Source organism: Dicentrarchus labrax, unplaced genomic scaffold, assembly GCF_905237075.1.
Source record: "Dicentrarchus labrax unplaced genomic scaffold, dlabrax2021, whole genome shotgun sequence".
In the NCBI taxonomy this organism is placed as follows: Eukaryota; Metazoa; Chordata; class Actinopteri; family Moronidae; genus Dicentrarchus; species Dicentrarchus labrax.
Window position 1 is genome coordinate 2,000,991 of NW_026136722.1, and position 11,954 is coordinate 2,012,944.

The following is an 11,954-nucleotide window of genomic DNA, read 5'->3' on the forward strand; positions in this document are numbered from 1 at the left end:
CATGGATTAGTGACATTTTAAGTGTCAGTGATTAGATTAGATCAAATCAGCTTAATTTATGTATTAGGTAATTATTTTAAAAGAAATGTTGAAGGCCTATTACGTGACTTCTTCCTTCAGTTTTTTGAAATATGGGGTTTACTCTTGTATAATTAATAAGTGACTTTTTCTATAAATAATTTACATAAACTGTCCACATTTCATTTGTCTGCAAAAATTGCATTTTCTGACAGCGTCTGAAAAGCAGTATTACTCCAGCTGTCCACTAGATGGTATCACTCATTAGCCCTGATCTACTGAATTAGGCCTTCGAGGTTTTTGGATGTAACATAATGAGATGATGAGACTATTGTTTGTCTGAGGAGAGTAGGTTAAAGGTCTATTATATCTGCTATACCGGGTATAACATGATTATGAACTGCAGTCTGAATTTGCGAGTGTGGGTGTGAACAGCAGAAATAATCATGAAGCATTGCTAAATATATGTCTGTGTTCTCCTGTGGAAACGGGCAGAGCATGTTGATCTACAATCATTGACCGAGTCTCCTTGTTTTTCTGATCCACTAGTAACTAATCTGACCCCAGACCAGCTGGTTTAATAGTTATAAACCTGTGCAAAGAGAAGCTTAATACATGAACTCTGTTCTTGTTGTTTTGCTTTTAATTGGGAGTGTCTGAAATGGATGGAAAGTTTAAATATTTACAGTATGATTAGCTGATATAATAACTCAGCTGTATTGCTGTTTGGGTAGATGATACGACTGCTTGCACAGGTTATTTTTCTGAGATATACACAGCAATCCCGGAAATATGAGATGAGTCTACCTTAAGCACAGTTTTTTACCAACTTGACTGTTAATGCTACACTATCAGGACTCTGTCAATGTTTAACATGGGTCCGTATATTACTTGTTGGCACCTACTGAACATTGTACCTCCCAGTAAGGCAGTAAACATCACCTCAATCATAGCTATTGTTACAACATCTGATGTCTTTTCACTGCTCCAATGTCTGCTCTCCTCAGTGTTATCTCACAGATTCCTGGCTAATTGGCCCCGTTCGTCCAGCCCACTATGAAACTTGAATAAGAACATTCTCAAGTTTTCAGCTGTGACAACACAGGCGAGATACGAACTCCCGCTGATAACCCCTGCCACAACAAAGGTGTAAAATGTATGCATTTGAAAAATTGCAGTGAGAACTGTGTGGGTCTCTTGAGGGAGTGTGCATATAATTAAATGAAAAATAGACTGAAAACATGCTGATCCAACCTGTATCTTGTTATTTACAGGTTGCCCTATTTCTGACGGACATCATGCTGTTTCATTTTCAGTCAGAAAAGTGTTTTTACATTTACGTTGGCAGGGCTTTGTAAGAAATTCAATATCATTACAGGTTAATCTCCTGGATGGTCCTGGGTGGTGACGATGGAGGAAAAAGGTCAGAGTGTGCTACTATATTTTATTTTAACGTCCTTAATCTTACATTGCATCCATGCTCACATCCATTACATATCTGACTCTCTTATTAAGGATTTGTTTCCTCATCTCATCATATTTTCAGCAAACACCACCTACAAAGGTGAGGTGGGTAGAGGGAGAAAGAAAGGGGGGGGGGTGACGGAAGGGAGAGTGTAAAAGAGAGAGTACAGAGGCTCCTCCTTGTTCCCTGCGTGTGTTTCTTGTGTTTTTTCCGCCTGTTCTTCACTCACACTCTCGCTCAGCAGAGATTCAGAGGTGGAGAGCAAAGATTCTCACTGGGAAAAACCGGGGGGGAAGGGATTTTCTTCCTCTCTCACCAAGAAAGAGACACAAACAAGAAAAGACTGAAAGGTAGAAATATAGTGTTTATTTGGAGGGAAGGAGTACCTTATCAGAGTCCTGCCTCCTGCACGTGTTCAGCTCTGCACAACTGTTTTCCCAGATGGAGAGGATGCAGGGAGAGGGAGAGGTGGACCACCTGGAGCGACCAAGTCCTCTGACTGACAAGGAGAGGGTGATGATCCAGGACTCCTGGGCAAAAGTCTACGAGAACTGTGATGACGCTGGGGTGGCTATACTAGTCAGGTATTTCTTTCTCTTAGTTTTACTCTCCTGTATTATGTTTGACATTTTTTAACACAGATTGAGCACAGAGTTTGGAAGATATTTATATGATTCTGACAGAAAAATAATGCTGAAGAGGTGACAAATGCTGTGTATAATTAGAAGGAAGACGACATATATTTACTGATTAGCAGTTACACGTCACAGTTTCTAAATCCTGTACTGGGACTCATTTATGCAACTTTAATTAGTTCACTACTGATAAGGTCAGATTTGCATTTTCCCCTCAGTAATATAACTGCACCTGCTGGAGCCACAGGGCCCGCTGATGCTCTTCTGTCAAGGAAAACTGCAAACATATCTAAACCAACTTAAGTCAGACTGTGGGATTATCCTCTCTCAGAATGCAGTCGAATCTGAATGATCTCGTTGACTTTGCAAGTTTCCAGCCCGCACATGATATTCTCACCTCTCCTCCTTTTTTTTTCTTAATCTTATTTATCAAATAGTTGAGGCAAAGGATAAACATTACGATCAGTCAGACATCTTTGGCACTCAATGGGCTCCCTCCCCAGGAGCAGGTCATGTTTTGAATGCCTACAGCAGCATGACTCCATCGCTACCAGTTGGACCTTAAGAACGTCCTTCTTTTCTCAGAAATCAAGGGATGTTTTCATTACGTCTATCACTGTGGGTGTTTGGAATTTTCCACTCAAAATTTTTCATCAGTCATTCAAAGATTTCTTGGTGTACATGCAGTCCTGCTGGATGGTTCCTGCAGTTGGTACAGTCACTGTTGTTATCTCTCCATAGTGTTGACACGGAAAGGCTTTGATGGTCTTTCAGGTGTGGTGAGATTCACTGCCTGACGCAGCATGCCTTCATAATCCTTTATGATTGCAGGAGGTGAAAGTTAAGAGGGAGGTTAGCAGAACTGCAGAGTAGAATGTAGTTGTACAGTAGCATTCAAGAGAATATTTAAAATATAGTTTTTTTCACAGATAACTATTAGGATTTATGAAAAACATGTTGAAACTAAATGAATTTAACTGAATTTCCCCTTATTTTCTTTCACCACATTCCATCACAAGACCCTACAACCTTGAGGAATCTGAAGAATGGGGCTTGATCGATAAGCATGACCGCGATAAATTTTCCTTTAGCCGCATAAGCGCAGATGCCATCTCCTTGCTGAACCTCAGCATCAACTTGAATCCTTCAAACCAACTATCTTTAGGCTAACAGATAAGATCCAAAGTAGCAAATTATAGCTCTGAAATTAGAAACTTTCTCTGGATTCAGCTCTTCACTTATTCTCGAAAAACAGATAAGGAAGGATTAAGAGTCCAGTGACCATATAAAATACTAATGAGGCTATTTATATGCAACCACAGGTCATGCAATTACAAGAGAGAAAGATTAAACACCACAGCTCCTCATTAGTTTGCGGTGAAACTAGGAATACTTTGCTCAAGCACTTGCCTAGGCACTCCACCCAGAGCTGAGAGATATAAGACACCATGTGTCCTCCTTCCTGTTCTGACATTTAAATTCACAACTCTAAAATCTAACCATATGCTTCAGAGCTAAAAGAAAAAAATGTTTGCATCCTTTTTCTGTTAGTTGTTGCAGAGGGAGATGGGAGATGGGACATCGGGATTAGATAGCCAGCAACCAGATGCATTGGCCCTCTTCCCAGACTGTGGGAGGGGGGAGTTTTTAGGTTCCTCTTTGCTAATTCTCTATGATACCTCTGAGGGTCAAACAGGGATAGAAATCAAATAAAATGTCTTTGAACTGACTATTTGTTCTCAGAAAGAAAAGTGTGTGTGAGTCAGGATGTATAAAGAAGTATCAGACCTGGAACTTGAACAGAAATGTGAATAATACAATATTTATTCCAGGTGAAACATGAAATGTTCGCCGTCTTTGCAGTAACAATAACTGCAATCTCAACCATAAAGTAAAAGGTGTGCTCATGATAGTCTGAGTAGGCAGTGACATTCATTTTCCTCATCTCATCGCCCTCTCTAATTAGCACATTTCACCTTTTGTTAGGAATTGTGAAACCAGATCCAGGGCTTTTTTTCTTCTACTTTTCTTTTTTTTGCATGACAGAAACCACAGTGCAGAACCAGTCACACCCCTGAGCCAACAGGTTTTCCTTCTCATAAAATATATCTTTTATACAGTGAGTTTTAACTCAGGGAGTGATAAACAACATAACAACAAATGAATAATGAAATAGGTAACTGAAGACCTGTAGTTAATAAACAATTAATGCTTCTTCCGAACCCTTATTTAATGAGTGAACTATCACACTGTAGGCAAGAATCACTTAAACCCTGCTCATTTAGAAAGAGTGCAGAGTGGGAAAGGATATAGTTCCTCTGTATCTGCTTTATTTAAGGCTAAAGGCTTGGACCAACATACAAACACTGAAATTAAATTGAAATAACTAATGCATTCATCTATCAGCTTTATTGGCGAAGTATGCATACACATACAAGACTTTTGACTCAATGTACTTACACACATAACAGCAAAGAACATAGACAACAAGGCTAAACGAATAAAAGTAAAGAATAGACAAGAATAGTACAAAAGTATGTGAAAAAATAGGTGCGCATATAAAGATACAGTAAATATGTGGAAGAAGCACCAAGGACTAACAACGCAAAATAAAACGTCTAAAGTCAAATGTTTCAGCAAAACAATACAAATAGTATTATATTAAAGCTAAAGCTGAAACACTCATGAAACAGAGTTCCTCCCTGACACCATCAACCTTCAGGAGAAACATCTGTTACGGACATTTTATCTGATCCTGCAGAACAATCAACAATGTGAAATTTTAAATGATTTACAAGAGTAAGTAAAAGGGACCAATTTGACTTTAGGCCCTATGCTTAAAAAAGTAATGATGAAATATTATATTCATGTAAGAGACCAGCATAACAGCAGTCCTAAACATGTTTTGCCTTTCCGACTGTATCACTTCACAAGCCAAAGTATGCAGAAGAATAGAAAAGTCTATTCTGATGAACTGATAAACTCATCACAGTTATAACAAATGTGTTGACATCTAACAGCTATTGTGGTTAATAACTTTCATGTCTACAAGGCATAGTTATCCTTTTTGTGTCAGCATTTTTCTACAGCTGGATGTTTTCCTTCACTTTTTAAATTCTTTTCAGATGTATCGGATACATACCACACTACCTAGATAGTAGTTGAAAGCAAACACTTAAAGGGAAAATATGCAGCACCCTTATGTCAGTGCTGATATTTACTTATGGTATCTTGCCAGCTCAGAAAAAACGAACATTGGTTTGCAGGATCGAGCTGGTGCACAAGGGCGACGAGATTAGCGGAGATTCTCAGCAGCTGCTCATACTCATATCTATCATTTGGTCTAACTCTCCTTCTTTGCAGGCTGTTTGTGAACTTCCCCTCATCCAAGCAGTACTTCAGAGACTTCAAGCATATCGAGGAGCCAGAGGAGCTGGAAAGGAGTGCCCAGCTTCGGAAGCATGCTCACAGAGTCATGAATGCCATCAATACACTGGTTGAGAGCCTTGACAACTCAGAGAAGGTGGCCTCAGTGCTGAAAGTGGTGGGCAAGGCCCACGCACTCCGACACAAGGTGGAGCCTGTGTACTTTAAGGTAGGGTGTGTTAATAAAAAAAAGAAGTGACACACACACACACACACACACACACACACACACACACACACACACACACACACACACAATCAGACATGAAAAAAAAAAATTAAGCAGTTAAAGCTGCATAAAGGTATTTTTGACCACTAGAGGGCAAGAAGGGGCCACCCTGGTAGTTCTCCTGGTAGAGCTAGCTCCCCCATGTACCAAGGTTGAGTCAGTTCAAACTTTCTTCTGTCTATAAATATATATACTAGAGGGAAAGAAAAAAAAGAATAGTTAAAAAAAGAATTAATAGTTTAACACTTACTGCCATCTTTGTCAGTTGCCGAATGGAGTTGAGAAGGGAAAGAAAGAAGGAAACACCTCAGCTATCTTTGATAGACACATCTGAGACACAGGACAAATTCTGAGCCATAACATGACATTAATGGAATAATGATAGTCAAATTAGTGAGCTTTAGAGTTGCTGGCAGGCAGATTTTGTTGAATTTGAGCAGAGCGAGCCTAGCTATTTCTCCCTGTTTCCAGTCTTTATGCTAAGCTAAGCTAACCATCTGCTTGTGATAGCTTCATATTTACTGTACAGACATGAGACTGGTTTCAATCTACCCATCAAGTCTCAGTAAGAAAGCAAATAAGCGTATTTCCCAAAATGTCAAACTATTCTATTAATGGAACTTTGAGGTGTCTTAAGTGCTGCATTTTGTTGCGTCTTGCCCAGATCCTTAGTGGTGTGATACTGGAAGTCCTAGGAGAAGCGTTTTCAGAAGTTGTGACAGTGGAGGTGGCCGCAGCGTGGACCAAACTCTTGGCTACGGTCTACTGCAGAATCACAGCCGTCTATGAGGAAGTGGGCTGGACTACGCTCTCAACCTCAACTGGATGAAGTTTTTAGTCTGGGATTACTGGACCATGAGCACCCAGAGAGGGATGAATTGTACTGTACTGACATTTGAAGGGAAGTAATGTATCTTTACAGAAGTTATCTGACAAATCTGGGGAATACAGTTTATTGTAATCTAAGATAATTGTAGGCTATGGAACATACAGTCAATAAGAATACAATAAGAACTGTGCCCTTTTGATTGCTAATTGTGTGTGTTTGTGTGTGTGTGTGTGTGTGTGTGTGTGTGTGTGTGTGTGAGAGAGAGAGAGAGAGAGAGAGAGAGAGAGAGAGAGAGAGAGGAAGAGAAAAAATGAAAGCGCTCCTCCTTGTTGTTTTATACTCTCGTAAAGGACCAAACCATTTAAAGGAGAGAGCAAAGAGGAAGAAAATGCCACCACGAATCCAAAAGTGGACAAGAGGTCACATTTGACTTGGATGTGCCTTCTACTGAATGTGTATATCTAAAAACTGCCATGTAAATACCATTCTTTCTAAATATCGTGACGTTTCTCCTTTTATCAGTCTGTATCCACTTGTGTTCCCTTTATGAGATATTAAGAAGATTTTTTTTAAACATTTTTAACAGTTAATTGTAATGATTTTACATTTTTTCATTATGACTCACCTTTGTATCTGTATTTAGCAAAGTTTGAAATAAAAAATACAAAGAAAACACTGTGAAGTCACTGTCACAACGTTGAATCCTTTAAAATGTGTATCTGCTCTAATCTGATTCCCCTGCATTTCTTCTCACAATTGTGTTGACAAAATTAGCCTAATTAGCCTACTGCTCCCTTACTTCTCTGCTTGAGTCAGCAGTGCTAAGTATAAGTGGCTCAGCTGCTGAAAGTCCCCATTTATCCCACCATGCTCTCTCTTTTCACAATATACTGTAGAAACTGCACTTGGCCATCAGTGAATTATTTTTATCCAGATATACATTCGCTTGATTGGTGGCCCTCTTACAAAATGCAGTCCTTCCTTAAACAAAAAAAAACCCCATCAAAGTTGATGTGGCTTGCTGTGCTGACGACATGGTGGCGAGGTGGGTTTTTCAGATTTTCAGAATAGAAACACACAGAATGCTCTGTTTACCTCCTAGTCCTACCAGCGAGAGCCAACCCCATCCTTGATCCTAGCTAATCCTCTGAGCTAATCTCTCAATCATGAGTGAGAGCCAAGAAGGAAGACAGGAATAGTCAAGATTGTTACAGCACAAACTCATACCATTCAAGCCTTTCAATGGGAGGAGAAGCCTCAGTGCTATAAAACACCACCAGTCCCAAAGGCAGGAGGTCCTTGGGGATAGGACCATGTGCACCACTATGGTGGTCCTCACCACCATCGCTCTCATCCTGCGGCAGAGATTTTCCGGCAAAATCTGGCCGTGAGTACTGCTCGTGAACTCTTGTGATTTTTTAGCAGGCCGTCTGTAGAAAATCTGTTCTTATTTTCAATCACGAAACAAATAACAGACCTTTTCCGGCTTCTTTTTCAAGATTCAGCTTTTTAGATTTAGTTTCAGACTAGATTTTCCAATGCTGCATAACAAAAAAGACTAATTCAACAGCTTGAGTCTTGTGAGAAAAGCATTAAATACAGATAAAATACTTGAATCCATACGGTAGACAAAATATGAACAAACACAAACTCAGAAGGTGCATGCCTGTTTCATGTGTGGGAAAGTGAGGGAGGACGGTGAGACTTATCTGCATTGATTTGATTTGAAATCACTACTGAGATTATTTTAGGGTTCGCCTGGAGCAGCAGTGTGTGGATTAAGTGGCTCGATACATGACAACAGTGTATTCCAGTTTTTTTAATGGAGAGATGAATGGAGGGCAAAGCATCAGAGCTCTTGTGTTCATGGCTGCTAATTGACGTAAAGTGCAATCTTCTCAGCCCCCCCACCCCCCGGCCCTGCTTAACCACTCACACAGCAATGGCAAACAATACCACGTGGCACCATGGAGCATGGCAACCGATAGCTCACACAATTATGCGCGAATAAACAGGAAAACTTCATTTACAAATCTCTTCCCAGATAACTGTGTCCAGGCACTGTGATGATAGATATATGTGGCATTTAGTATTGAGTATTATGTTCTGTACCACAGGCAGAAAGAGGCTGTTGAGAAAGATGTGCCATACATGAAGAGCAATGGAGCAGCAGAAACCCCAAAAAGACAACAGTGAGCATCACAGGGTAAGGACACACAGACAGTCAAGTCAATGAAAACAGACTGAGCAGATGTATTGTAGAGCTATATGAGCCTTGAAAGGGTAGCTTTCAGCTTCAAAAACTGTGGCACTTGATAGCATGGTTCACGTTTCTCTGCCTGGTAAACACACGTCTTCCAAACTCCATGCGCCCAGTTTGTAAAACTGGCTCTTTGGGTAACACTGTGAGTCCCATTGTTTCTTAGAGTTTCCTAAAAAGGAACTAATATGTAACTGTATATTCTTATTAAGTTTCCGGGAAAAGGATGATGTCACTTGCTACTTATTTTAGGGAAAAGTGTTCAACTGGTACTACTCGAATTAATCACCTAGAGATATTTTAGTCCGTGCAAAGCTGGTCAGCTGAAAATACACAATTGTGAAAGAATAGAATTGTATGTATGGAGAATACAATGACAATAATGTAATATAAACTTGAATGGAGCAGTTCCTTTTTAAAGGGAATTCCAACAACTGCCCTTTAATTCAACGTCTAATTGAACTCAAACGACTGTCAGACCTTTGTTTCTTGCCAATTATGGCCAATTTATATAGCTGTTTCCATAAAAAAGTTGGGACCTGTAAAATAAAGTTTGTTATAAAGCTGTAGTCTGAGATAACCCTGTCATCAGACAAGAACACCACAATACGCTTCTATCTGATGTTTTACATTATTCATTTAAATAAATAATGTATATTTTTCATAATAGTTCATGTGAAAGAAAACAAATGCATAGCCAGACAGCCAGCCCTGTGAAACATTTCACTGGCTCTTGATGATGAGTAAACTGATAATCATATGTAAAACTAGTGAAGTACCCCTTTAAGTAAATTTTGCACTTTTCCTTTGAACAAAACTTATTTGAAGATAGCAGTGTTTGTATTGTCGGCAGTATTTTGGAGCAAAAAAACTGGGCTAATGCAATATATATTTAATCAAACCCGTTTTAAAAAGCAGTAAAATTAAATTAAATTAAGATGTGAATTAAAATACCGTATATAAACACAAAAACTGATAATCACAGTGGGAGAAAGAGAGACAGGAAAACATCCAGATAGAGAAAGAGACAGTTATGTGGAAGTGCTTGTGTGTGTGTGTGTGTGTGTGTGTGTGTGTGTGTGTGTGTGTGTGTTAGGGGAGGTTTACAGAGGGGGCTTCAGACAAGGGGAGAAAGTGGAGCAGTGGAGCATGTTACAGAGGCACAGATGCATAAAGAGCTAAGATGCCTGCCCCACATTTAGCTTTTAAGTATTCGCTGCTACACTGCTAATACTAAATGATTCAGAGGCAGAACAACAATCCATCATCTGTTCTGAGGGTTATTATAAATACAGTACCTCCATACAGCCACACAGTTTAATGCAGCTGTAAGAGATCTTGACATAAAGTAATAAACCACCAGACCATTTTACCTGTAGGTCACAGGCCTTTGATATCTTTCACTTATCTGAGTCATTTTTACGGGGGTAAGTTTATTCAGCTGAGTCAGGGTGATTCATTCTTGTCAATCATCATTTCATGATTATTTTCAAACATCATCATGACTTTGCATGTCAGCTTTTACTTCCCTCGTGCTCCTCCTCCCCTGCAGACAAGACCAGAGTGGGCCATCAAGTCCGGTGAGCATCAGGTGAGCTCTGTCATTTGCTAGTTTGACTTGAATGAAACCAGAAAACAAATAGATTGTCCACAAAAAAGAAAAAAGAGGACAATGTGTATTTCCTTCACAAGTTTTAAAGCAGCAAACCCTGATTTCTTTTCCCTTTCTTTCAGTGGCCGCTGCTATCAAGATATTTTCCCCCAGATACTACAAGAGAGACTTCCTGTTATCTTTTCTGTTGTTTTCTCTCATTGATCAGATTCTGATTCATGTGCACTTGACAGCTCACGACAAGACTCCCACCAGGATTTAAAAAAAAAGTGGGCTAGAAAAACAATGAGCCCTGTTTTGATCGTGGCTTCCCTTATCTGTCCTGCAGATGCTCTCATTACCGAAACCGGAAACAGCAACTGAGTGGATTCCAGCTTGGAAGATGAAGCCTGACAAATGCTGTGTAGCTATTTGTCACAAAAACTGAATTTACAATATTGTTTTCTGTTACAGAACAGATGTGGTCAGGGTTTTAAGTGATAAAACATGTTCTGTGCCTCTGTATTAAAACCAGCTACAATGATTTAGTTGATCTTCTTGCTTTTAAAATATTTTGAACTATTTGTGATAAATGTATGCATGAGGACAGGATGTATCTTAAAGAGTAGCTTCTCTGAAGATCTCATAAGTGACCTAATTAATCCTGAACTAGGGGCTGAAGTCATGTATTGTCTTGTGCACTGTATGGCAGGTAGGGTCATTCCGTGAGTCCCTTAAAGGTTCATGTTGTTCTCACAGGGGAAGCCCTCTGATTAAATAAGTGTCACTGTGTGCTTCTGAGTGTCACTGATATCGTCTCTTTTACATGAACTAAGAATAGCTGTGTTTGTTCTGCTGTTAACTTATTAAAATATGTACATTTATCTAATAATGACATCAGTGAAGCATTTATTTCCCCTCTTCAAAACAGGCTAGTTTAGAAATGGTCTGTTTTGTATGGTTTTGTTGGTTGCACATGGTTATTGTTATCAATGTGTGCTATTAGCAATGTCCTTTGCCTCCAAAGAGTAAAATAGATGTTTCAGATTGCATAAGAAATGTAGAATGACATTGCTGTAAATGGTGTTCTCTTTCAAAGTATACACTGGACTTTTGCTTCACAATCAAGTATTTAAAAACATAAAGGTTCTTTATTTTCTATATATTTTCTGCATTAAGTGCATTCTGAAACATGTCTTAAATGTTGATATAGAGCATGAAACAGAATAAGATAGACTTTATTGTTCTACTGGGAAATATGCCTGGGACATCACATTGTGTGCAGTTTAAAATCACAGAAACACAACAGTAAAAACAACCCCCCATCATCACAGTCATCTACAAAATTGCAAGGTAAAGATCATCCCATGGCATGCATTATAAACTCATTTCCATACACACTCATGCAACTTTATCACAGGAGAACTACTATCAATTATCAGCTGGAAGTGAGATATAGTCCAACAGACACTGTTTTGTAGTTTTTTGCTGTTTAATCTAT

General features: G+C 39.2%; 1 protein-coding gene and 1 long non-coding RNA gene across 2 annotated transcripts; both read left to right on the forward strand.

The window, feature by feature from the left end:
• Positions 1-1,695: 1,695 nt before the first annotated feature.
• Positions 1,696-7,275, forward strand: LOC127356902 (cytoglobin-1). The gene is made up of 4 exons (XM_051388973.1): positions 1,696-1,833; positions 1,925-2,067; positions 5,482-5,713; positions 6,438-7,275. Exons 2-4 carry the CDS (start codon positions 1,925-1,927, stop codon positions 6,600-6,602), a joined length of 540 nt encoding a protein of 179 aa, XP_051244933.1. The 5' UTR covers positions 1,696-1,833; the 3' UTR covers positions 6,603-7,275.
• A 451-nt stretch (positions 7,276-7,726) lies between these two features.
• LOC127356905 (uncharacterized) lies at positions 7,727-11,345 on the forward strand. Its single transcript, XR_007882077.1, has 4 exons — positions 7,727-7,989; positions 8,720-8,808; positions 10,415-10,453; positions 10,597-11,345. It is a non-coding gene; the product is annotated as an uncharacterized LOC127356905 (long non-coding RNA).
• The last annotated feature ends 609 nt before the right edge of the window (positions 11,346-11,954 follow it).